The sequence below is a fragment of the Ambystoma mexicanum genome, chromosome 2p (genome assembly GCF_040938575.1).
Source record: "Ambystoma mexicanum isolate Mex_15411 chromosome 2p, UKY_AmexF1_1, whole genome shotgun sequence".
NCBI lineage: Eukaryota > Metazoa > Chordata > Amphibia > Caudata > Ambystomatidae > Ambystoma > Ambystoma mexicanum.
The window spans coordinates 1,161,454,947-1,161,478,605 of record NC_090923.1 but is presented as its reverse complement, the minus strand read 5'-3'; the positions used below and the strand labels follow the sequence as shown (position 1 = coordinate 1,161,478,605).

At 46.2% G+C, this 23,659-nt stretch overlaps 1 protein-coding gene across 1 annotated transcript in view; it reads right to left on the bottom strand.

Moving 5' to 3' along the window:
- Positions 1-6,095: 6,095 nt before the first annotated feature.
- The window catches only part of LOC138567266 (selenide, water dikinase 2-like), a 106,944-nt gene continuing 89,380 nt past the window's right edge, over positions 6,096-23,659 (bottom strand). The window contains exon 8 of the mRNA XM_069645298.1: positions 6,096-7,283. Within this exon, the coding sequence (XP_069501399.1) occupies positions 7,051-7,283 (233 nt within the window). The 3' untranslated portion in view covers positions 6,096-7,050. The remainder of the gene's footprint in view (positions 7,284-23,659) is intronic.

The following is a 23,659-nucleotide window of genomic DNA, read 5'->3' as shown; positions in this document are numbered from 1 at the left end:
GTCAAAATAATTCTCCACTGCAGAACTTAATTATACAGTCACAGATAAAGAGCTGTTGGCTATCAAATGTGCATTGAAAGAGTGGAGACATTATCTGCTGGGGGCTTTCTGAAGGTAAAGAGTGTCTAAATTGAGAATCAGAAAATACAGTTCACCATTGCAATAACACAGAAAACTTGGAATCTCCTCACTGAGGAATTTTCTGTGTATCACTATAGGAGAACATCACAGTAGTAGAAGAGTCTTGAGAAGAAATACATCGCTAGCTAAGCAGGGTCCTTTTGAGAATAGTTCTGAAGTGGTGTCCCCGCAGAGTTCAGGTAAGCGTTACAATTTTCTGTTGGTGCGTCATACTCATAGGCGATGTATTCCAAGCAAACACACCCCAGGTCCTTCCAATGTACCCTGAACAGTGCGTCTGTGGTCACTCTCCAAGGAACACCTGTAACCATCAATGCTGCTTAGGCTAAATTCATAGGCATCTACTTCTTACACTCATGCTAATCTTCAACTATATGATCAACTTCATAAATCTGGTTCTTAAAACCTTCGGCCTTCAATTGTCTGGACCCAGTAGTAATTGGCCATCTCTGTAGAGAGTCGAGTTCTATCAGGTCCTGGAACACTTCATTCGTAAGGTCCTGCCTGTGTGGGATTTTATATATATTAAATGCGCTGAACATCATTGGTTTCTGGCTTTTGAATTTTACCAAATACTATGAGGCGGCAGAATTAAGGGCGTTGAGGGAGTGGTTCTCCGACTTACTATAGGGCTGTATTACACAAGTCAATATAGTGGCTGAGCAGCCAGGATTATCTTTGGAGGGAGTTGTGAGCTGTAGAGCAGTACAAAGAAATCAGTTCATACAGGGATCCCAAAGAAATTCTTGAGGCTAGTTGGTCCCTCCAGCCCAAAGGAGGAATTCGACCTTGGCGGAGCATCCCTGTCGAGATGAAAACAGGGTCAGCACAGCTGTAGGACTTCACGGGTACTTAGAAGGTGCTGCTGGCGTCTCTGGAACACGGCATCTGAACCAGAAGGCGAGCAGTGGTCAACTCTGCCTGTAGTCCAAAAATCCTCGCCTTTTATGCTGGAACCCATTCATTCACTCCTATGGAGCCGTCAATCACCTGCGGGATGGCTGTCCTGCAGTACGGCCAGCCTCACAGTTAAAATTTGTTTTAGCCAGGCACACCTACATCCAGCTTTCCCTCCCAAAATACCTCCTGCCAGAGTCCTTCGGTCTTCTGGCGCCAACTCTTTACAGGTGAAACATTTCTAAAATCAGAGAGTGGGAGGTAAATCCCTTTTCTCGGCTGGCTCCTCCCCTCAAGACTTCAGCAGGATCCTCAAGTTCTAGAAACCTCTCAAGACTTGCCTTTTCTCGTCTTCCTTCCCTCTCCCCTGCCCCGTCCCATGCTAAACTCTCCATCTGCTGCTGCAACTGGGGCCTGGTCCCTTCAGAGCCATACAGGGGACAGACCCCCCCCCCCCCCCCCATCAGACCCCGAACATCCTGTGCCAGCACTGCCTTCGGGCTTCCTTTCCCATGCTAGCCTAACCTGGTCCTCCCTGTGCACTGCACTCACCCTCCACTTCCCCCCAACCCCCTCTTCCCCGGCACTTGCCACCTTGGCCCACCCAGCACTTGCCCTCCTCCACCCCTAGGGGTACCCCCACCCTGGCATTTCTCCCTCTACCACCTCCCCATGCACTTGCACGGTAGGATTGTCACAAGGCCAATATAACTTTTTGGTTGTTCTACTTTTTGATTTCCATGTCCCCCCTGACCCTTTGTCTTGTGGCACCTGGAAACACCTGTGTATAGGAGCCATACAAATGTCCTATAAAATAAAACAAAGGACAGTGAAGCTTCGGGACCCTCCCTCATTTCCTTCCTTCCAGACACTGGAGCCTGGGTGGGCGTCCGGTGTGAAGTGCGCCAAAGACAAAACTCACAAAGGACACAATCCTACATGAAATGATAGGAAAGCCCAGAAGGAACTGGCAAATTATAAATGGTGAAAAAAGAAGATGGGGGCCAGTTTGAGAAAATGGTCACACATGGGTGCTGTACTGCAGCAGAGAAATCAGCCCGCTAGTAACCTGCACAAAAGATAGAAAAAGTATCCATTTAAGTTAGTCAGTGTAGCAAACAGTTACATGAATAGTGGGAAAAGGAGTTGCAAGTTACCCCACATAGTGGTGTGTGCTGGACCCACAAAGGAAAAGTTAAGTACAATCAAGGTTGTCTTACTACTCTGGGGAACTGTAGTTCACACAAGAGAAGGGATTAAAACGGACTAAAAAAGGGACTTCCCAGGGACACTGCACAGAGTGCGCTGGGTGTCACAAAGTCAAAAACAGATGCCTGTCCTAAACATATGGAGGGAAGCATACTTCACAAAAGCAGTACAAATCAGAGAAAAAGAATGGAGTGGTTAAAAAGTTCCACTCACTCAGGAGATTAAAATCAAAAAGTGTTGGGGGTCTCTCGGGTTAAAGGGAATTAGCACAGAAAGTGAAAATTCTAACAGATACTATGGCTATGTAAATCGGACAGATCCCTGAATACTCGAGTGAGTCAAAGCATTGGTTTGTGACATCTGGGACGGACTATTGGATTGGGGGGCTTTTTCTTTGTTCCCCTTCCCCTTTACACCACTATTTGAGAACCCACATGCCTGGGATGGCACAGGGAACGTTTATGCAATGGCAGAAGGTGGGTTTTGTGAAATTAGGAGACATGAAGCAGGGGACACAAATTATCCTTTGATGCATGCAAACAGGCACTTGGAAAATATATGGGGGAACATTCCAAAGTTGACACGCTCAATACAACTTAGGGAAGCATGGTACAAGTTTATGATGCAGTGGCATTATACACCAGCAACACTACATAACATGTATTCTATGGCTTTGCAGGATGCTGGAGAGGCTGCCAGGGAAAAGGAGATTGGGCCGATATATCGTGAGAATTATATATGATACGTCATTTGTAACGCGCCTGTTGTGAGAAACTCATGGCGACAAGTGAGTCAGACACAAGTGATCACAGTTCAAGGGTATTTATTAAACAATGAAAAGATGTATCCTTGTTGGAAAAACGCCTAATCTAAACCGAAATCTAAGATGGGAGCAAACATCAACCATCAAATGAAAAATAAGGCAGTCCTAGTAGTGTTGTGTCAAAACAAAAGGAGCCTATACTAAGAAACCTATTGCCAAACCTCACAACTAATACAAAAAGGGGTGTGGGATAGTTCTCAAGAAAAGAAAGAAGTGTTCTCAAATAATATGTCAGGATACTGTAGTCTGGGTCTCCCTTCCCCACGTTTTGGACACAGGATAAGATGGAGCACAGTACGGTCTCTGGCCTTTCCAGCACGAGACGACAGTTCCAATGGCAGTTCTTAAGACACACTGTCGTGTTTGTCTAGCACGAGACAACAGTTCAACTTTAACCCTCAAGCTTTCCGTAAACAGGGCATTCGATGGCCAAGTCTCGTTTCACTTGAAAGTCTCTTGCCTTCGAGCACCCGACATGTTCAAACAAAACAAAAGCTCCTTTAACAAATGAAAGTTCTTTTCCAATGTCAATTGTATTCCAAAATTCAGATAGGGTGATGGTTTCACCCCTGCTCCTCCCCCCCTTCCGGTCTGACCCCTTTCAATTGCAATCCACACATTTTTATATCAGTTTCTTCTTGAAGCTTGGTTGATAGCTTCACCCCTGCATCTCCCTTTGCCAGGCTCGGACCCCTCTCATTTTTTAGACTCCCTTCACCCGGTTTACTGTGACTCTCAAACAGGATGACCATGGCTCAACCCCCTTTACTTTCAATGTTCACCTTTTTTTTTTTACAGTTCAAACGTTTTGGGAATTTCTTCCTTTTCTTTCACAGAGCTTGTAGATCAAAGTCTTTCGATTGTACAGGGATTTTGCTTGACCCTCTGTATGACCACTTTGACCTATTTCGCTGGCCTCCCTCTGTAACTGATGTCCCCTTCTCAATTTAGAGTTCAAAGTGCAATAGCTTTGGTTCGAAGCTTTCCACTCGTGCAATTGTCACTCAACACAGCCCGGTTCTTTTCGGTTCTCCCCTCGACGCGTGGCTTCTCTGGAGTCAAGGCTGGTACCGCGGGAGCTTCCCCCGCTCCTGCTCATCAGCATAGGCTTGCCCTGTGTACCGTTGACATCTGTTGCAGGACACTTGTGCTATTGTTCACGGTCTTAGGCTCTCTTCGAAGGTTCTGCAGGTCTGGGACGAAAAGGGCAAGCTTACTTCTTTCCTCGCCACCCTCTCAATTCCTGCCACCTTTCCCCTTCTTTTGAACTGCCGTGTGCTAGCTGTCTCGCTCGTACTGCGCTTCCTTTCTCCACCTTTTATCCCTGTGGAGAAGAGGAAGGGCTGTCAGAGGTGTGTGTGGTTCAAGTTAATCGTCTGACTTTGCACAACCCTCGGGTTGGGACAGGTCAGGTACACAGGGTTAACATTAGTCTGTTTGTGGTGTGCACAAGTGTTTGTGTTGGAAAAGGGAAAAGTTTGCATGTCAGAACATCCTACAGAGTCTGAAGGGAAAGAGGTGTTGTATGGGATCAAATCTTCCTATTTGAGGTGCTCTCAGAAGGGTAGGTTTTGGAGGGTTTGTTAAATGGGCGAGAATGACCGAGATGAAGAACAGAACATAGGGGATTGTGGTGATGAGCGTTATGTCATAGTAGGTCAGGTCTTTGGGAAATGACAATCAGGGGAGAGGGATTGGTAGGTTTTTCAGGGTAAGCGGGAATAGCTGGGTTTGTGACATTAACAAAGGGGATTGTGGGAATCGTAGTTTTTGTCTGATCAAGTAGGGACTGCAGGAATGATACTCAGAGGAACGGAAACAAGAAGGACATGGAGTATTCTAATGGCGACTGGTGAAACAGATTCTGGGAGTTATGCTTTTTGGATGTAACCGGGTTTGGGGGTCTTAGACGATTGATTACGTATGGAAGGGTTTTTGGATCTGGGCCAGAAAGATCCAACAGGAGAAAGGTAGGCAGATGAAATACAGCCTGTTTAAGCCTCAGATGTCTCGCCTTTCTCCCCTTCTCTGGGACAATACCGCATCTCACCTGGGGTATTCTTCCAAGCATAACCCACGGTTTCCCTATCCAGGGGATCCTCCCCCCACTGGTCCACCCCCAGGAACTGGATGCAACAGCAATGGTCTTGTCCTGGCCACCTGAATAAGGGATTCTCAAGGCTTTACTGGGAGAACACCCTCAGGTTTCACACACTGTAAACAAGCGTTTCTGCCAGGTGATCGCACAATTTTGGGCGATTATTATGTCTCAGATACAGACTTTGATCAATTTTGACATAATCCAGAGGATTTGTGGATTGTTTGATCCTTGAGTTAGGTTACTCACCAAGGCCCAGAAGAAAGCGTTCATGATTTTGCCGATAGCAGCCTGGCTTGTACTTGCGAGGCAGTGGAAGTAAAAACAGCCAACCACAGAGTTGGATTCGCTTCAGAAAATGTTAGCGATGAAATGGGTCACATACAGAATACATAGGGAGGATGCATGTTTTAAGCAAGAAGGGGGGGGGGGCTTTAACCGACCTACAAAGCAATTATATGCAACAATGGGGCTTGCACAACCTGCGAACATTGGATATATGTAAATTAGGAAAGGTTACGTGGATGGAGAAAGAGTAGTGGGAACAAAGCATACTGTGCTACTGTTGCTGGGGAGGGGGGAAGTTTGGTTGACAGTTTTTTTTTTCTTCACAAAATGCCTATGAAACCAATATGATTTTTTTTTTTAAATAGAGGCACTAAGCAATGACTGCCACCGAGAGGCTTTTTGGAATCAAAATGTGAAAACTAAAAAAAACCTAATGAAGGAAAAAAAAGGACACTTCAAAGAAGCTTTTTCAAAATGTTGCAGAGTTCTTCCCATCCTTGTTCCAGAAGATGCATCCCAGTGGTTGGTCAAATTCAAAGCACAAGTCTTCCGAAGATTCATCTTGGAAAAACAAAATTACCAGTTCAGCAGATCCGAACGGGCTAGCAATAATAATAGAAATAAAACAATCACATAAGATGCATTGGGACTGTAATTTTATTGATGCTTGTTGGAGATTCCATGCTACAACTTGTGTAGGTCCTGCTCCCCCTGAGCCATTCTCTGGTTAAAGACTCCACTGCTCCCCTCCCTTAAAAAAGGGTTTGAGGGGAGAAGCTTCATGAACAGAGCAAAGGCTCCTGGTGACAGCTGGACCCGTAGCACTGCTTCGGGGGGGGGGGACCTGTCCCCCACCTCACAGCAGGCTGCTCAACTCTGCTGCAAAGCCGGGATAGTCCCGAAAACCATGGGTACCACAACAGTCCCTGTTGCAAGGATAACTAAAAATGATATATACACTCTTATCGAAATAAACTTGCACAAGAATTTATATGTACATAATTGCATTGAATCTTATTCTCAGACAAATGTGCACTTCACAATCCATAAATATAGATTACCCCATGAGAGCATTAATCAAGCTCTTTAGCCAAAAATCTAGAAGCAAGCATGACAAGATTCTACCTGCCTCCTGAAAGCAAAAACTCTTCACAGTCCACTTTCAAAAGATCCATCAATTTCCTGTGTAAAATGTTATCACCATCTCCCTTGAGCAAGGACTTGCTGGCCTCAATGGAGGAAAGCCAAGAGATCTGCTGAATGCAGTGAATATGTGCTGTACTTCCTGTAACCCTGCTTGCTCTTAGGGAGGAGAGGAGACCGATGGTGAGGCGAGTGCTAGAAAAAGCAGAATCATGCAAAATAATAGCAGAATCCTGGGCCTTTAACTGCTTGCCGTAGGCCTGTGCCGAGACTAATCTGAGATGTGACCGTATTTTAGATTTATCTCCAAAGACATTTATTTCAGATGCGCTTTATATCCCACCCACCCTTCAAATTCTTACAGGACAGTTGATCCAATCATGGATTTTATTATTTACTTCTGATCTGCAAAATGCTACTAAAGGGCCAATATTGATGTGCTTGAGCCCCCTCATGAAATGGCATCTGGGCTGGCACTCATGTTATTAGTGTCGTGACTGCTACTGCTGGCTCCCCGTGGGGTCACTTCAATGATGCGAGGCTTGTCAATGATGCGGGCGGTGCGATTCCCTTTCTCCACAATGCCGATGATCCAGGCTTGATGGCCCTCACCATACTTTGGGGATTTGATTTCTGCACAAAAGCGGGCTGCCTGCTCCCTAGGAAGGCAGATGAGGAGGCCACCTATGAAAGGAACAAAGAGGGTATTTAGTTCCGCAATACATTTTCAGAACTCGGGAGGACAGACCCAAGCCAGGCGAACCCAACTTGTGATAAACCCACAGCCCAGGCACATTTTGGGGCACCTGTATATTTACCTAGGACTAGACTACTACTAGCTCCAAGGCAGGGATCAGCACATTGCTTATGTTCCATACCACGCGTGCACCACTGCAGACAGCCATGGTCACAGAATGTTATTTAACTAACCATCCTCTAGTGCCCCACCACACATGCACTTCAGATAAGCAATCAATCCCACCTTTCACAACGACTTTGGTGCCTAGTGTCATTGGTGTAGCGCTCGCAACCCGCCCCCACAAGAGTACAACCTTACCACTAAAGAGTGCATATATTTATTGTTCTAGACTGGAAAAACTGGTTCCTAAGGATAGGTTTTGCAATAGTTATTGTTGTATTTCGAAAATATGAAAGATTACCTTCATGGGGATTCAGGTTCTCTTAGTCCAGGCTCTCCCTCCTTCCCAACTGTCGGGGAACGCCTGCATCCGCAGGCAGGTCGTAAAAGCTGGCTGCAAAAGATAGCTGTCCCTTTTAAAAACTTTGAAGGGGTAGGGCCTATATTATGCGTATGCCCCTCTGCACGCCGGGCGCACACCTTACCCTTACGTCACCAACGTTCCACACCCAGTTGCTGTGGTTCTGCCGATGGCGGGAGGATAAGTATATGCTTACTGCAGGGGATGGCTGGGTGGGTGTTGTCAAGGAGGGAGAGCCTGGACTAAGAGAACCTGAATCGCCATGAAGGTAATTTTTCATTTCTTTCGTCCTGGCTCTCCCTCCTTCCCAAATGATTGGGACCAGACTAAAAAGCTTTAGAATAAGTAAGGGTGGAGGAGACAGCATGTACAGGATTCAGGCAAACAAGTTGAGGAGCACCTCTTGGCCGAATTTTGCATAATTTCTAGAAGATGTATCCATAGCATAGTGCTTGCAAAAGGCAAGCGGGTAGCACAGGTAACCGCTTTACACATTTCTATGATGGGAACATGCCTGGTAAAGGCTACAGAGGCTGCCTTGGCTCTAGTGGAATGAGCCAGAAGTCTCTGCAGAGCTGCGAGCCCTTTCATGTCGTAAGCCTTGGAGCTACAGGAGACAACCCATCTAGCAATGGAAGCTTTAGCAGCCTTATTGCCAGGAGACGGTAACAAGGAGCTGGTTTGCTTTTCTAAACGGTTTGGTCCTTTCTAGATAAAATGTTAAAGTTCTGACCACATCTAGGTTATGTAATGTTTCTTCGGCCTCAGAAGTATGCGGTCTAGGAAGAAAAACAGGAAGACATATTTCCTGGTTTAAATGAAATTCGGAGACCACCTTAGGTAGAAAGAAGGGGACCGTACGTAGGACAACCTTGTCCTTATGGAACACTATATAAGGTTCCTTTGAGGAGAGAGCCTTGAGTTCTTCAATCCTTCTAGCTGAAGTAATGGCTACTAAGAATGCCGTTTTCCAAGTTAAACATTTTCATTCACAGGCCTGGCCTGGCTTCCAGATGGACTCTTCTTCCCTCCGATTGTGTGTTTTGCCTTCCTTCCAGGAAAGGGTTAATTTGCTTTGCATTGGGGGGGTTTCAAAAGTACTTACCTGCTTGAGAATAATTGTGTGATCTCTTGTTTGATTCTAATAACCCTCGTCTTTGACATGCTCCCAAGTATTGCTCTAAATGCAACAGCAATATATTGATGTCCACAGTGTCCTAACAAGTCACCTGAGTGTGTAGGAACTGTCTGTGGGCCATCCCCAATGGGGGTTTGCTGATTTAGAGAAACTAAGTGTGTATTTTTGGAGTGTATTTGTGTGTTACTTTTATATTGCCCCTTCAGAAGAAGGCATATTCAAACTGACTTAAATAAATTAATATTGTTTAATCAAGAAACCTTGAGTTCAAGTGTTTATTTGGATACGTGTCACTGTGAATCTCCTGTAACTCCCCTACTGCTCACATTGACCCCTCTTGAGAGAAGCCTGGCTCTCAGCCACACTACCAGCCTATGTAGTACAGACTTCTACCAAAGGTTGGGTTCCTTTTGGCAGGAGGTCAAGGTTGTTGTAGTGCACCCAAAGGGTACTGCTCCAAATCCTGCCTAGCAGGACGCCAACAAGAAAATGTGATTTTGAATGGCCCAATACCAAATCTTCTGTGCTAGGAGACACAGGGGAAGGGAATGAGTACCCCCCCTCCTTGTTGATATAAAACATTGCAGTGGTATTGTCCGTTAGAATGTTCACCACCTTTCCTTGAAGTGAGAGAAGAAAGGATTTTAGAGTGACAAATATGGCTATATTTCCAGGCCATTTATGTGGTCCTTTTCCTGAAAGGACTAAAGACTGTGCACTGTTAGACTTTGACAATGGGCTCCCCAACCGTACTCTGAAGAGTCTGTTGTGACCATTTGGTGAGTAGGAGGTTGAAACGGAAACCCTATTAACAGGTTCTCTGTGGAGTTGCACAAGAGCAGAGGGTCCTGAACTTGTTTTGGAATTTGGATTTTCATTTCCTGGGAATCCAAGAGCTGGTTCTAGTTGGCAGCAAGATGCCACTGGAACATTCTCATATGGAGCCTCGCAAATAACTAGGTTTACGCATAAGGCACAAGAGCCTTTGAAACCACCAAGCTGTCAGGGTCTGGTGGGCATCGTACTTTACGATGGTTTGTTGAATAGCTTCCACCCTTTCCGGGGGTGGAAAGGCTCTGTGGAAAGGCTCTGTGAAGAGTAGCATCTATGAATGCTCCTAGGAATTGGATACTTTGCGAAGGATTGAGCTAGGAATTTGTCACATTTATGGAAGAACCCCAGGTTGAAAAAGAGTATGGCATGTTAATTGCATCTCCTGAAGCAATTTCTTTGGAGACTGGTTGAAAAGCCAGTCATCTAGGTAAAGGTATAGATGGGCTGTGCTTAACCCAAGGTAGGCTGCCAATGACCCCAGAACCTTTGTGAAAACCCTCGGAGCAGAATTTAGCCCAAAGGGAAGACATGTGAACTGGTAATGAGACCATCCTATTGTGAATCTCAGGAATTGACAGCGATGTTTGTAGACGGGGATGTGAACATAAGCATCCTGTATATCTACAGATGCCATCCAATCGTTTGGATGAAGAATCTGAGGCATGGTCACCATATGGAAGGTTTCGATTGACAGAAATTGGTTGAGGTCTGAAGGTCCAGAAATGGACAGATCCCTCCCGATTTCTTTGGGATCAGAAAATATAAAATCCAGGACCCATTTCCTCTTGAGGAACCAACTCTATCGCTGCTAAGAAAATTAGTTTTTGGATCTCTTCCAGGAGCTCCGGGGGTGATTTTTGGAGCTTTGGAGGAGGGGAAGGTGGAATGTGGAATAGCCGGAAAGGCAAGGCAGTAACCATGCTGAATAATATTCAGAACACATTCCTCTTGAGTAATGGTTTTCAAAAGGGGAGGAAGTTGGAAAGCCTTCCTGCTACCAGGGATGTATGCTCCTTGATAGGAGTGGAAGGTATGCACATGCCCGGAAGAAAGTCAAAAAGACTTCTTTTGCTCTGTTTTTAGAAGAGCAGTAAGACTTAGCAGAAGTGGCAGAACCACAGTTTCCTTGAGGACACGGTTTAAATGATTTAAATTATGGAGATATGGCCGATTTACCGTAATTGAGCTAAGGGTTTCAGCAGCTCTGACACTGGCCTTACATTTCTGGAGGACCTCATCTGTGGATGGATCGAACAGTGTTTTGTCACTGAATGCAAGGTCGAGCACTTTCTTGGTGAAGGGAAATGTGGCTGACAAATGTGTGCCTATGCATGCAGACTGCACTAGTGATCGCTCTTGCTGTTGTGTCTGAGGTCTTTGACTAATTGAAGCTGTTGGATTGCAGCTTCTCTACCCTCTGAAATCCAGAGCAAAAATGTGTCCTCGGCCTCCTGAGGGAGCATGTCAGCAAAGCGTTCAAGATTCTCCCAATTAAGGATATTAAATCCTACCATAACTGTAGCAGTGTTAACCAGCCTAAGTTGTAAGGTAGAGTTGGTATCAGACTTTTTACCTTGAGGGCAGCCATGCTTTTACGTTTTTATCTAGATCTGTGTGCCGAGGGCAGATGAGGCTACCGCAAATTGAGCCGGAAGATTGCCACGAGTATGAAGGGTTCATCCTTAGACACCTTGTACTTGTCATCTAGGGCCTTGGAGATGTGTGGATCGGAATGAGGCTTTCCCCAAAGAGCTAGAGCTTGTTCTAGAACAGACAATTCCATGGACGTGGAACCTTTGACTGCTGAGATGGTAGTTTCCCAAAAACACCAGCTGTTTCAGGCTTATCCTTAGGGAGGATTTCTAATGCCAGCATGGCTTCAGTGACGATGTCATGAAACATCTTACACAGTGACTTAGTGGTGTCGTCCAATCTGAGTCAGAGTCCTTTGACATTTTCTGCTTCTTGGGTGGGGGAGCAGAGTACTCGTTGTCCACCGATACCATGATTTTCTCAGGAATAGGATCAATGGGTACTGATCCCTGAGGTAAAGTAGGTGACATTTTGCCTTAGATGCGTTGGGACAAAACCTCGAGTAAGGGCTCACAAAGCATGGTTTCCAGCACTGTATTGGTGATGTCGTTCACCATTTGGCAAGTGCTAGGTTGAGGGTCTTCTAGTTTGATAGGAGAAGTTGAAGAGCCAGCCCTGTTAGGTGGTTGGTTAGGGTTGTAGTTATTACAATCCACAGGTCTAGGCACCTGGCTATTGGTTAGAACCAGCTGTGGTCCAGGTTGTGCCGTTACCCGAGTAGGTTGACCCAAATTGTCTTAGGAGAAAATTGTGGTAAAATGTGAGTGGACTGAGCTCTCACAGGAGTACTGAATAACTGTTCCGGTGGAACTGTATAAAATGTGGAAGTGTCAAAGTGTTCAGAGTCAGAAAATAGAGTAGAATTATCCTTTGGACTCTCCGGTATCGAGCCCAAGACAGATGCCACGGGAGATTTTTCGTTTGTGCTTTTTTGGAGAATTTGATACTGGACTAGATCTCGAATGAGTGATTATGTCTCTTGTGAGAGGACTTATGCCATTTTCTCAGTACCGAGGAGCTTGAAAGCTCAACTGCGGTAGTAGAGGTTAAAATGTGTTATTTCGGTACCAAAGTACCAGAAGTTTCAAATGCGGAAGCCGACTTGGCTTTATCTGGTACAGGGGAATCGGAATGGACCAAATAAACCACAAAAGTGCAGGCCTCTTTGCATGCACCCTTGCCCGTTTGGCTTACCGTGGCAATAGAAGGTTTTCCTGGTACCATTATGTTTGGTGTAATAACTCTTCCGGTACCGGGTGGGTCTTCTGAGACCCTTTCGCACCGGAATATTTCCCACCAGGAGGTACTAGTGCTTTCCCACCCAGAGGTACTTTCAGATGACTAGGCTGGGGATTTCCCCCTGAACAGTCCCCGAAGACTCTGTAACTGAGGAAGCAGTCTTCCCCTGGGTACCAACGGCCGGTGGCGAAATTTGTACCTCACCTGAAGGTATAGTCCCCCTCTTACCGATGTCAGCCTCCCTCCTGTTCCAAACAAAGTCTTCAGTCGTCTTCGGTACCGGTCCCAGCTGTGACATGGAAAGAAGACTAGTCTGCAGAGACCTCAGATGAATCCCACACCAAAAGACACAGGTACTCACCGGGTAATGTATACCCAAACAGCGGATGCAGGCATGATGGGGATCAGCCGCAGAGAAATGCTTCCAGAAACGGATGCACTCCTTGAAACCTGCCGCATACGGCATGCGTAGAGGGAGGCACCACAAATTGAAAGAAAAAAAAAAATTTAAAAAAAAAACACAATCACCAAGAAAAAGGGATGGACAGCCAAAAAACAAACGCTCCGAAAAAAGGTGGGAGTCGCAGCACAGCAAAAAATTCCAACCTGCCTAGTAGGCAGAAAAACAGAACTGGGTATGGACCGTTGGTGGCGTTCCATACCCAGCATGGTGTGGGCCCGACGCACGTGTCATGTAGGCCCTACTCCTTCAGAGTTCTTAAAGAGACAGCCATCTTTTGCAACCAGCTTTTCCAGCCCGCTTGAGCATGCACGCGTTACCAGCCAGTTGGGAAGGAGGGAGAAAGAGGAAACCCTTGTATCAGTTGCAGTAGTACCATCAAACCAATAAATAACGCACCTGTGAAAGCCATACAAGTCAACAAAAAATATGCATTCTGGAGACAAAACGACAGTACAGTCTCCAGAATGCACATTTTCTGTTCATTTAGATGTTACTTTATGTATATTCTTTCCATATATTTCACTCACACTCTAGTCCCTGCCACCTTTGCCCAAAGGTACACTGGTGTTCTCTGCACAAATTCCTGTAAAGACCCAAGGGTGATATTTCTCCCTATATAAATCCGACCTCCACAGGACCTTTACAATTAGATGCCAGTCTCGCTTGATCATTATATGCCATCAAGCCGAACAGACAGCGCTTCATCTCTATGTGTCTCCAGACCTGGCTGTCGAGCACCCCAAGAGCCTTTCCCAGCCTCCCAAAATGGCCATTATCCCCAGACCAAACTTCACTTCTCCCCTATTATTGCTGCATTGTTCCAAAAATATGTATTGCATGTACTCCAGGGAGGAAACTACATTTAGTGAGGTATCCGCCAGACCAGTTTGTTTAGTTGGATTATTGGTGCATGTAATGTTGGTTTACCATACAATCATGCTCTACTTTGAATACCGCACCTTTCAATTCCAGAATGACTGCAGCTTGCTTACCCTGTTATTTAGCATAAATGCCATCTAGATAGCAGGTGCAACTGGTAGTACACCTTCATATTGGGAACTCCATACCTCTGGTGGGGCATACATTTTAAGTGTCAGCTTCCAGCCTCAGGATCTACAGGTTTTTAATTGGTTTAAGATCACTTCCATCAGGTCCTTTGGCATAGTCAGTGGTATCATGCCAAATATCGCTAGCACTGTAATCTATGCACCATGTAAGACCCTGCATGGGGCGCTCCACTGCCAGAGATTTTCACACTTTTTACTGTGCAAGCTTCCTCTTGGTTCCCCTCATTTTGTTTGTTTTCTTCCCATTCGCCCAGTCCCTCCACCACCACCACCACCACCTTCCTTCCTTCCTTCCTTCCTCCCTCCCTCCCTCCCTCTCGGTCGGTCCCCCCATTGGTGGGAGCTTCACCCACGTGTCCAGGGTGAGCAGGTGAGTGCTTTCAGCCACTGTTGCCCGCATTGGAGCTTCACCTTTTTAATTTAGTAATTTACTGCGTATTTGATTTCCACCTCAGAGTTAGTGTGCACCCCTTCTACCTGCCTTCCTGGCCTTTCGTTGCCCTCCGGCACCCAGCCTGCTTCAAACCACTAATGGGGCCCGCATATTCCACTTAAGTGACCTATCAGGGCAGCCCCGGCCTGAGCAGCCCTTGGCTAAGGGCAGCTCATGAAGAATAAGCTCCATTCCATGTTTGCCCATGTTCACCTGGGAAGCCTGCTGAGGTCAACCAGCAGCGAATGATAAGTTAAGTGTGGTCTGGGCGGGGAGTACAGCCATTACTGTACTCCGGTAAAACCCCACCACCATTACCTACTATAACATCATTTGCGTTAGTCACCCTATCGTGCATTCAAGCCCACCTATGTTAGATGTATTTGTTGGGGGTGGGAGGTGTACAGCACTTCGATGGATTGTTGCGAACATTAACACGTCACACTTCGATGGATTGTTGAGGGGGTGGGGGTAGGAAATGTACTGCTAACTAATCACACTAACAATTTACCATTCTGCATGCTCACCCTCAAACTCTGAACTAAACAAACCATACCTATACCGTAGCACAAATCGCACTCACTTCACAACACCCAACATGAAACCAAACCATATACAATCTCACCTCAACACCACATGAAGGCTACCGATCGAAAAAACACACCAACGCTCAGTGACCCGTTTCTCTGAACTGAAGCGGCCAACAGCACCTCAAAGCTCTCTTGCCCTTTCTCCCGCTCAATCCAACTAACAAACCTTGCCTCCCTCCTTGCATTGCAGATTTGCCAGAGCGCCAAGAGACCATGAAGGTGGCAACAGTGGGTGGTACAAGAACCTTTAACATATATGTAGGTGAGTTGAGGTGCTGCTATCATTAAGGCTGAAATCACTCCTTACACCCACTGTGACGTGCAGTTTGTTTCAGCTCAGCAGAGAACACCATTTTACACAACAGTCATGTTATCTAATGCTATTTATGTTGAACCCCTCAAATATTTCAAACTTTTTTTGCCAACCATAAGTTTTATTTTATTAGACAGTTTTTTTTTCTCATCTACAGCAAAACTACCCATGTTGAGGACATCACTAGGTTGTCTCCACTTCAGAGCAAGTTTAGTTTGTGTGTATGGCCTTCATTTCTAGTGGGAAGCCTTTGCTTGCATTGGAACCTTTAATTAAACATCAGATGTAGTTGCAGGTACCCCCCGCTTTGTTACAAAGCCTCAGTTGCTTACATGCGTTAGATTGTTGTACAATGGCTTAACAAGGTCAGTGAAACGTTTTCCCAACCCAAAATCTTTCCAGGCGCTCCCAACTGGCCAATCAAATGGCCCCTCCATACACATGGAGAATGGCATTTACATACCACTCCCCTCAGTGATCTTTTGAACTGCCAGAATATGTGCAAACAAATCCAACCGGAAAAGCATACATTATTGATGCCATTTTCCTTAAGACCATTTGGCAATACTAAAAGCGGATGTTAAAATATGTGCCATGTATATGGGTCCGTAGTTTCCACCTTTTTGATATCAATTGGTTGCCATTTTCTTGACAATGTTTTTTTTCAAACTAGGAATTACCTTGTACACTGCCTCACACTAGATGGAACAAAGTTGTTTGCTCTCCTTTCTAGACAAAGGATGGAACCCTCCGACTCCTCACACAGCCTTAGATGGCTGTTGACCTGAATATCGCCTTCATCAGAAGTTAGTCAAGTGAATAAATACAATAAAAGCCCTAAAGACATACTGCAGTACCCACCTGTCCGACGACATGCTCACCCTCCCTAGCCTGGATGAAAATATTGTACAACTACATCCCATCAAGGGGAGATGTGCAAGGGGATATTGAAAGCATGGCCGTAATTATAGGGGGTAGGGGGTGGTGGACAGGGGTGTTTTTGTCTACCCCCCCGCCTCATCTTTTGGAGGGAGGGCAGGGGGCAGCATTATGTAATTGTACAGCGCGAGCCCGGCTGGGGTGCCCAGCAAGGCTTGCACTCTATCATTACATAATGCTGAGATGCCTGGCAGGCGCGCTGCAACACATTCAGGGCCGGGAAGCCCTGCGTGGCTCAGTCCCTCACCCTGGCTGCCCTGACTCAGTCAGCAGCCAGGGTGCTGAACTGGGTGTTGCAGGGCCTGGCGCCTGTGCTGCCACGCTAGCAGCAGCACATCCAGGGGCCGCGGCGCAGAGATTCGCTTTCCGGCTTTGTGTTCGTGCAACACACAGACAGCAACTAGGAAGCTCATTCAGCTTGCTGGTTTCCGTCTGGAGGTGTGGGAAGAGGTTATGTTGGTGCAACATGAGACGTGGATCGGGTGGCATTTGAAAGCAGAACAGAGGGGATTTAAAAAAAAAATAATGCTTAATTGTGTTTGTGTATGTTTGTTGAGGCTTTGGGCTGACCCTACCGAGGGCACATTCACATTTGGACAATGTGAGCAGAGCTCACAGTACACATCAAGGCCTGAGGTATGAAGACACTAACAATAACAAATGGTGCATTCTGTGGCAAGCCACAACTCTGCAACGCCTCTAAAATTAGTCTTGCCACCTTTCAGATGCTACTAAAGCACCATCATCCTAATTTCAAAATGAAGTTGGCGGAAGGTGCGCCTTCCCCAAGTAGAGTGGAAAGCGTCATGCTGAGAAAACCTGTGACCAAAACGGTCGTCTTCTGCAAATTGTGAAATTAATTTGAGTGCTATACACCTTCCAAACACGGTGAACTTTTGTTAAGCAGTTTTTGCTCTAGGTGCGCAAAAGGAACCATATGGGGTTTTTGTTTAGGCAAAGTTTGTATACAGTACCATCTGGGAACACTACAAACAACTCTGACTACAGGTATAGGAAACCCAATCTTTGGTATACACCGTTTTTGGTAGCGGGATGAGCAGCCAGGTTCATCTGAAGAGGGGTCAATGTGAGCTGTAGGGGACTTACACAGAGGTTCACAGTGACACGTATTCAAATAAACTCACACTCAAGGTTTCTGAATGAACAATTATGAATTTATCAGTTAGAATAAGCCTTCTTCAGAAGGGAGCAATGCAACACACACATACATACACTTATACTGTACACACTTAGTTTCAAAATCAGTAAAGACCATTTTGGGATGGCCCACAGACAACCTACACCCTCAGGTGACTTCAGTAGCTAGGGTGCTGGGGACATTAATATCGTACGGTTTGCATTTAGAACACGGTAATAAGTTGGTCAAAGGAAAAGGTTATTAGAACAACAAGAGACCACAAATATTCTTAAGCAGGCAAATACGTTTGGATCCCCCACAGCAGAGTCATTCAGTATAACAGGCTAGGCCAAAGTCAGTGTGTAAAAGTCTTATATAGGATGAAGCACTTCTGGTAGTTAAGTAGAAAAGTCTTTGCTCAGTGTTTTAGAAGTCTTTGAAGAAAAGAAGAATCAAATGTAGGGCCACTGTGAGTGGTAGAAGATGCAAGCAACTCTACAGCAAGAGGCAAGTTCTCTCAGACTTTGTACAGTATCTTTGAATTGAAGAGGACTTCTGTTCCTGTGTATCTCTGCAGATCTCACTGTTCCTGGGCCTCCGTCGTGGGTACAAGAGGGAGGACTTCTGGGGACTCTTGCACTGCAATGGAACGGTCACCGCTCGCAATCGGCAATCTTCAAATCAGTGGCTGTTCAGTGTTTCAGCTCCTCGCGTCTACTGCAAATAGCAACACCGCGGTTCATGGCTGTCGAGATGGACTTTCCTTGCTTCTGGGGTCCTGCACTCTGTTGAGGGGGCACAGGCTTGGTCTGTCCTGCTTCCTGGGAGTTCAGAGGATCTTCCTGAAGCTCTAGGGCAGCTTAAAAGCAACACACACAATCTGGTATTCCTCTCCCTGGCTATACGGTTTCCAGCAGCAACTCTTGTGTAAATTTAACCAGCTCCAAGAAGGATGTACAGGTGGCTTACTTTGGAGTTGATTGGTCCCACCAACTCAAGGGGAGAAGTCGTCCTTGCAGGGGCTTCTCGGTCAACAAGAATTTGGAGTTTCAGCACAACAGCAGGGCTTCAACGGGCAAACCAACGGCGCAGAAGTTGCAGCAGGCGTCTTCAAGTTCTTCTTCGGTTCCTTCGTCCAGTGGTCGACTCTGCCTTCCAAGCCAAAAGTCACGACTTTTAGTCCGTTCACTCCCATTCATTCCAGCCTAGCTGTCAAGTCACCCAGCAGAGTGGCTGTCCTTGCCGGACAGTCAGTCGGCCAATCACTACAGAGCACATTTGGGTCTCCTAGGAGACTAAGCACAGGGAGTTTCGGGCACCTCCCTCACTTCCTACCTACCCCAGACACCCTGGAGCCAGAGGGGGGCTTCACTTGTGAATCCCACCAAAGACAAAGCGATCAATGGGACCAAACCCGATTTGGCGCGCAGAGTAAATCTCAAGAAGGACGTTTCCACAAAGAAATGGCGAAAAAAGAAGACCGGGCCATTTTTCAAAATGGCACCCTTGGGTGCTTTACTGCAGCTGCGAACGCAGTCCGCGATAATTGCACACCACAGTAGTTAACAAAACCACTGCCACCAGCCATTCAGTGAGGAAAGGGTAGCATAAAAATGTTACATGAGAAGCTAGACAAAAGGGGATTCTAGGTAACTCCTCCAGCACCCTATTGTAAGATAGTGTGTGCTGGGTCTAGAAAGTTACAAATGCAAGTAAAGTCAATTTCACTTCACTCCTCTGGGAAACAGTAGTTTATCCCAGAGAAGGTATTTAAACTTTGGGGAAATCTAACAGACTTCCCTGTGCCACTGAAGGTGCTGTGTGACACAATGTAAAAAAGATGATGCCTATGGAGTTTGTCAGACTCAACAGACAAAAGAAACACAAAGCTCAGAAATCACATTAAAATACATGTGTGAAAAAGGGTCTCTCTCGCCAGGTTAAAAAAAGTCAAGTCCTCAAAATCCAGCAAAGTTGCAAGCCGTCTCTAAGGTGGAGAAAATTAGCACATTTCTGAGAATTCTCCCTAGCAATTGTGTGTTAAAAGCACACTTTTAGGAGCCCTGTTTAACTTTTCCCCCTGCCGCCAAAAATAATCTTCACCAAACTGGCAAAAAGTATTTCGAGTTTTGCAGACACTTTTCCAGGACGGTTTGGTGCAAACTAGTAAATGGGTGTCAAGTTCCAAATGAAAGGCCACCAAAACTGCTTCACTTGCCAAACTAAGCAGGGGAGTACCCAGCATTGTAAGAGTGTGGGAGGTGGAGAGGTCTCATTGGCGCCCCCAAACCACCCACCCCTGCCCCAATCACATTTTTTGGTAACATTAGTGGAAGATTACATTTCAACACACAACAAAAAAACTGCAGGATCATTCCAGATTCAGGAAACTCATTTATTAGAGCTCTGTCCAAGCCCTCCGAGGTAAAATACATGCAACCTTCCTAATTATTATATGGATTGCACCAACAGAAGTGACTTCACAGAAAAGGACATTGCAAGGCGCATCATAAATAAGCCAAGTGACAAATAACTGGTGCAAAATACCTAAATTGCACTATTGTTATATGTGGAGCAACTCTGCTTTTCCATTATAATACCATGACACATTAACATAAGAGTTTAAGTGAATCAGAGTCACTTGCATAGCTAAAGATAAGGCACAATGCAATTAAATGATTTGCTCAGGATGACACACTTGGTTAAATGGTGAAACTGGGATGTGGACAATTTAAGTGACCACGCACATCTTTCCAGGTTTAGTTGATATGACATGCATTACTCACCGTAATAGCATTTCTCATGATTGTATCTGCTTAGATTCACATGCTGTGCATATGGTCCGACATCCAGTGATAACCGCAGAGTATTGCATTTGGTCTTTCGGGGACCGAAAGGGGGCGCGGCGTAGGCGTGTCTGTAACACCATCCCTATCGTGACGTGTAGTGTACCCAAAATCCCTCATCCGCAGAGGTCCCGCCGATTGTATTTTTTTTGCCATGAGGGAGCCCAAGGCTATTGTGAGTGAGTGTATATAAAAAGAGAAAGTAGTAAGGCGTCTATGTTCCTTCCACCCGAGCGGGGAGGCAGGGTGGGTGCATGTGAATCTAAGCAGCTACTATCATCAGAAATGCTATTACGGTGAGTAATGCATGTCTTGTGATGCTTGTTAATCTGCTTAGAATCACATGCTGTGCATAGACTTGCGAGCAGTACCCGGAGTTGGAGGTGGATTGTGAGAAGGAACAGTAGTGAAAAGATGTCTTAATACTGCTTGTCCCACCTGAGAATCAGATCTAGAATGAGAGTCTAGTCAATAGTGTTTTGTAAAGGTGTGTACAGAACTCCAGGTTGCCGCTTTGCAAATGGACTCAAGGGGAAAACATTTGCAATGAATGCTATGGAAGCCCCAGTGCCCCGAGGAGTGTGCTCTAGGCTTGAAGGGCAGTTCTCTCTTAGCAAGAGTATAACAGTGTGATGCATTTGACAATCCACCTTGAGATAGCCGATTTAGAGACAGGATCCCCTTCACTACCAGCTGCCACTGAAAGGAAGAACTGGTTTGTCTTCCACGGTGGTTTTGTTCTTTCCAGGTAAAACATGATTGCCCTGCGCACATCTAGTGTGTGTAGGCTCCTTTCGGCCATGCTAGTGGGATTCTGGAAGAAAGTGGGTAGTTCAATTGATTGGTTCACATGAAACTTCAAAATGAATTTAGGCGCAAACCGGGGATGAGTGCGCAGAACCACCTTATCCCTGTGGACTGTAACAAAAGGGTCTACAACTGAAAGGGCCTATAGTTCACTAACCCTTCTAAAAGAAGTGATAGCCACTAGGAAGGCCGTCTTATAAGTAAGGTCTTTTAGACCTGCTTTATGCATTGGTTCAAAGAGAGACCCCACGAGTCTGGTCAATACCACATTTAGATCCCATCCGGAGCTGGGTTAGAAACAGGGGATGCATTGTCTTAACCCCTTCCATAAAGGCCTTAATAACAGGTATTTTCCACCACAACACCTTCTGTTGTGATGTAGTGTAGGCTGAGAATGCTGCTAGGTGAACCTTTAGGGAATTAAAAACCAGTCCCGAGTCTAACAAGTGGGTCAGGTACAACACAATGTGGGTAGGTTGAGCAGTCAATCGGGTTGATGCCCTTGGTATTGCACCAGATGACAAAGTGTTTCCACTTACTGGAATAGCAATACTATTAGGGTGTTAGGTTTCCTAGCTTCCCTAAGTATATCCATGCATCTCTGAGGGAGTTGAAGGTGTCCGAACTCTGACCTCAGGAGCCAGGCCACTAAGTTCAGAGTTTGTGGGCATGGGTGTAGTGTTTTCCCCCTCTGTCCTGAGGCAACATGTTGTACGGGCAGGGCAACTTCATCGGAGGGGAGAGCACATCTCCATCAGATGAGAACCAGGGTTGGCGGGCCCACATGGGAGCCACAAATATTGCAACCGGTTCCTGATGGATCTTGTGCACTATCTTGTGGAGTAGGGAGGTCGGGGGAAACGTGTAAACAAATTTCCCTGACCATGTTATCCAGAGCCCATTCCCCTTGAAGCGGTTCTGGGGGTACCTGGAGGTGTAGTCTTGGCATTGGGCGTTCTCCTGAGTGGCGAACAAGTCTATCTCTGCGAAGTCCCATTCTGCGAAGACGTTGGGGACAATGTCTTCGTGTAGATGCCAATCGTATTCTATGGGTAGTGGGAAATCTCTGCTGAGCACGTCCGCCAGAAGGTTGAGTTTGCCGGGAACGTGTTGAGACATCAGGAACATCTTGTGTTTGAGAGCCCACATCCAAATGTTCTGGGACAGCTTGGATAGCCCTGGAGAGTGTGTGCCTCCCTGTTTGTTCAGGTAATACATTGCTGTGGTGCTGTCTGTCAAGATCAGGACTGTCTTCCCCTGTAGTTGTGTCCGAAAGGCCTTCAGTGCTTCGAATACTGCCAATAGCTCTAACAGGTTTATGTGGTTAGATGCCACTTGTGGATACCACACTCCATGCGCTGTCTATTGTAGCAGATGAGGCTCCCCACCCCGTGAGAGATGAGTCTGTCGTGAGAGCTGCTTGTACTGCAGGGGTGGTGAAGGTCTTCCCCTTCAACAGGTTTTCCCTCGACCACCACTGCAGGGAGAGAACGAGGGCTGGAGAGACCACTATTAGATCTTCCCATTGTCCGCTGGCCTGACACGACTGGCCGTTGAGCCACTCTTGCATGGGACGCATATGCAACCGCGCGTGAGGAACTAAATAAAATGCATGACACCATCATTCCTAGCAGTCGCATGGCCTTGCGTACCGTCACTTCCTGACTGGCTACATATTGAGTGATCTGAAACAGCATGTTCTGAACCCTCTCGTTGGAGGGGAAGACAAGGCCGTCTTTGGTCCGGATTAGAGAACCCAGAAACTGTTTGACTTGACTGGGGTCTAAGCTGGATTTCTTCTCGTTGATCGAGAATCCCAGACTAAACAAGAGGTCTAGTGTTCAATAGGCATGTTTCGCAAGAGTCCCCTTTTATGTCAGTCGTCGAGGTAAGGGTAAACCGGGATGGATAGTCTGCGCAGGTGTGCTGCTGCTACTGCCAGAAACTTTGTAAACACCTGTGGCGCCGAATTGCTAGTGCTGGTCCTCTATCATGAAACAGATATTTTCTGTGCGCTAGCAACACTGAAATATGAAAGTATGCATCTTTCATGTCCAATGTCGCCATGTAATCCCGCTGTTTCAACAGTGGGATTACCTCCTGCAGAGTTACCACATTTGAGGTTTGACAAATTTGTTCCCTTTTTGGGTACAAGGAAGTACACTGAATAAATACCCTTGTTTACCTGAAGAATAGGGACGGCTTCGATGGTGTCCTTTTCCAGAAGTGGTTCCAACTCTTGTATCAGGATTCGCAGATGGTCTGGCCTCCTCTTAACGGAATTCAGAAGAGGTATGGCTTGGCTGCAGGTGGGCTTTTCTTTGAGGATATCTTCCACAAAGTCCTGTTCAGGCAAAGCCTCCTGGGTGGCTATTTGAAAATATTCAGCAGCCTTGCTCAAGATGTCATTGAACGCCATCTGATCTTCCACTGGGGAAGC